The sequence below is a fragment of the Rhagoletis pomonella genome, unplaced genomic scaffold (assembly GCF_013731165.1).
Source record: "Rhagoletis pomonella isolate Grant_MI unplaced genomic scaffold, Rhpom_1.0 Rhpom_scaffold_19159, whole genome shotgun sequence".
Lineage (NCBI taxonomy): Eukaryota > Metazoa > Arthropoda > Insecta > Diptera > Tephritidae > Rhagoletis > Rhagoletis pomonella.
The window spans coordinates 17-2,013 of NW_023477678.1; the positions used below are offsets into that span (position 1 = coordinate 17).

The 1,997-nt window shown below is 37.0% G+C and overlaps 1 protein-coding gene across 1 annotated transcript; it reads right to left on the bottom strand.

Annotated features, from left to right (window-relative positions):
• Window positions 1–217: 217 nt before the first annotated feature.
• Window positions 218–1,909, bottom strand: LOC118732355. The gene has a single exon (XM_036461485.1). The coding sequence runs from the start codon at window positions 1,907–1,909 to the stop codon at window positions 218–220; it is 1,692 nt and encodes a 563-aa protein (XP_036317378.1).
• Between the last annotated feature and the right edge of the window lie 88 nt (window positions 1,910–1,997).

Here is a 1,997-nt window from a genome sequence, read left to right on the forward strand (position 1 = left end):
AAATCCAACAAAGAAATACAACGAAAAAACAAAAGATGTTCAAATGAATAATAAAAGTTGGCATACATGTGTTTGTAAAAACAAAGACAACAATTATGGACTAATACAAAGAACATATACTCGCAATAATATTAAACATTTACTTTAAACTTAATATTAATACATATACACATAATCAGTACCATTCTCTATGGTAGTCTTGTCATTACTAAATTGTTTATTTTGATATGCATAACATGTAGGCGGCCGCGATGTTGTCCGTATCTTCTTTTTTGTTGATCGTATTCTCCCTTTTTTCTAATATTCTTAAGCTTTCCAAAGTGTATCTCGTCATTTCCCTCTTTTCCTTGTCAATAATCCTAGTGTTAGTGAAATCAGCTGTGTGGCCGCTGTTTAATATGTGCTGTGATAGGGCTGTGCTGTGTTTTTGTTTCCTTATATCTGTTTGATGTTCGGCTATGCGAACACCTAATGTGCGTTTTGTTGTCCCTATGTACACTTTACCACAGTTTTCGTTCTCTTTGCCCTTACATTTTATTTCATAAACAACGTTGTTTTGTTGCTGTTTGTCTAGTGGGCTTTTTGTTCTTGTGTAGATTCTAGCTAACGTGTTATTTGTTTTGTAGGCGAGAGTTATGTTTTGTTCCTTTAATGTGCTGCGATCAAAGTTTTCGCTTAGCTTGGGGATGTAAGTGACGCTGTAGTACTTCTTTGGTGTATTTGCTGTTGCTGTGGTCGGCGTTTTATTTTGCTGATTTCCTATTCGCATTGTTTCTTGTTTTATTAGTTCGCGTATCAGGTGATTGGGATAATTGTTGCTTTTCAAAATGCTGTGTATTTTCTCTATGTTGGCTTCGTGAAATTTTTGGTCGCTTATCGTCAGTATTTTGTGTATAAGATTTTTCGCGGTGTTGATTTTATATTTTCTTGGTTGGGAGGAGAGATAATTAATCAGGCGTCCAGACGACGTTGGTTTCGAGTACCAGTTTAGAACAATATTGTTGTTGTTTTTGTGTATACGGACATCAAGGAAAGGTATGCTCGCGTTTTCTTCCATTTCCATGGTAAACTGAAGTTTTGGGTGGTATTTGTTTAGCGTCTCTAGAATTGTATTCACGTCGTTGCGGTTTGTTATTGCAAAAATATCGTCTACATATTTGTTGATAAACTTGATGTCAATGTTGAAGTGTTGTTTCAGCTCCGAGATGGTGTTGTCCAGAAGGTCGTCCATAATGATGTCGGCAATTGTCGGTGAGAGGGGGTTGCCCATTGGCATTCCAAATGTTTGGGTGTATAGTTTGTTATTGCACATGAAGTAGTTATTATCTTTAAGGCAGAAGTCAAGAATTTGTTGGAATTTGTGTTTTGGAATGCTGGTTGTCCGTTGTATCTGGTCCCACTTTATCATAATAATTTTTGTGGCTAACATTGTCGGTATATTCGTAAACAAGGAGATGACATCGAACGACACTAAAACATCTTCATCACATACACTTATATTCGTTAATCTCTCTTTCAAATTAAACGCATTCTTCACATTGTATCTCTCTGAAATCAATGGCTTGAGTATTTCTCCGACATATTTGGATAACTTGTAACAGGGGACCTTGACTGACGAAGCAATGGGGCGTAAAGGAACTTGCGGTTTGTGAATTTTCGGCAGGCCATATAGCCTTGGCGCTGCAGCTGCGGTGCTGGTGAGAAGCTGCTTTTCCCTTTTGTTTATGTGTTTGGCTTTGTAGAGCTCATCAACTATTTTATTGTTTTTTCTCTGCAGAGTGCTCGTTGGGTCTGTTCTTGAAGTTTTGTATGTGTTTTTGTCTTCTAGTAATTTGTTTATCTTTTCAATGTATTCCGATCCGTACATTGCTACTGTCTTATTGCCTTTGTCAGCATCTGTTATAACCATGTTTTTGTGGGATCTCAGAAACGCCTTTGTTTGGTTAAATGCAGCTAAAATGAATTTTTCGGCAGAGTTGTGTTTAATATTCCGCTTG

Coding starts and splice junctions, on each gene's coding strand:
- LOC118732355 (XM_036461485.1), bottom strand. CDS start 1,909: ATGGTTATAACAGATGCTGACAAAGGCAATAAGACAGTAGCAATGTAC.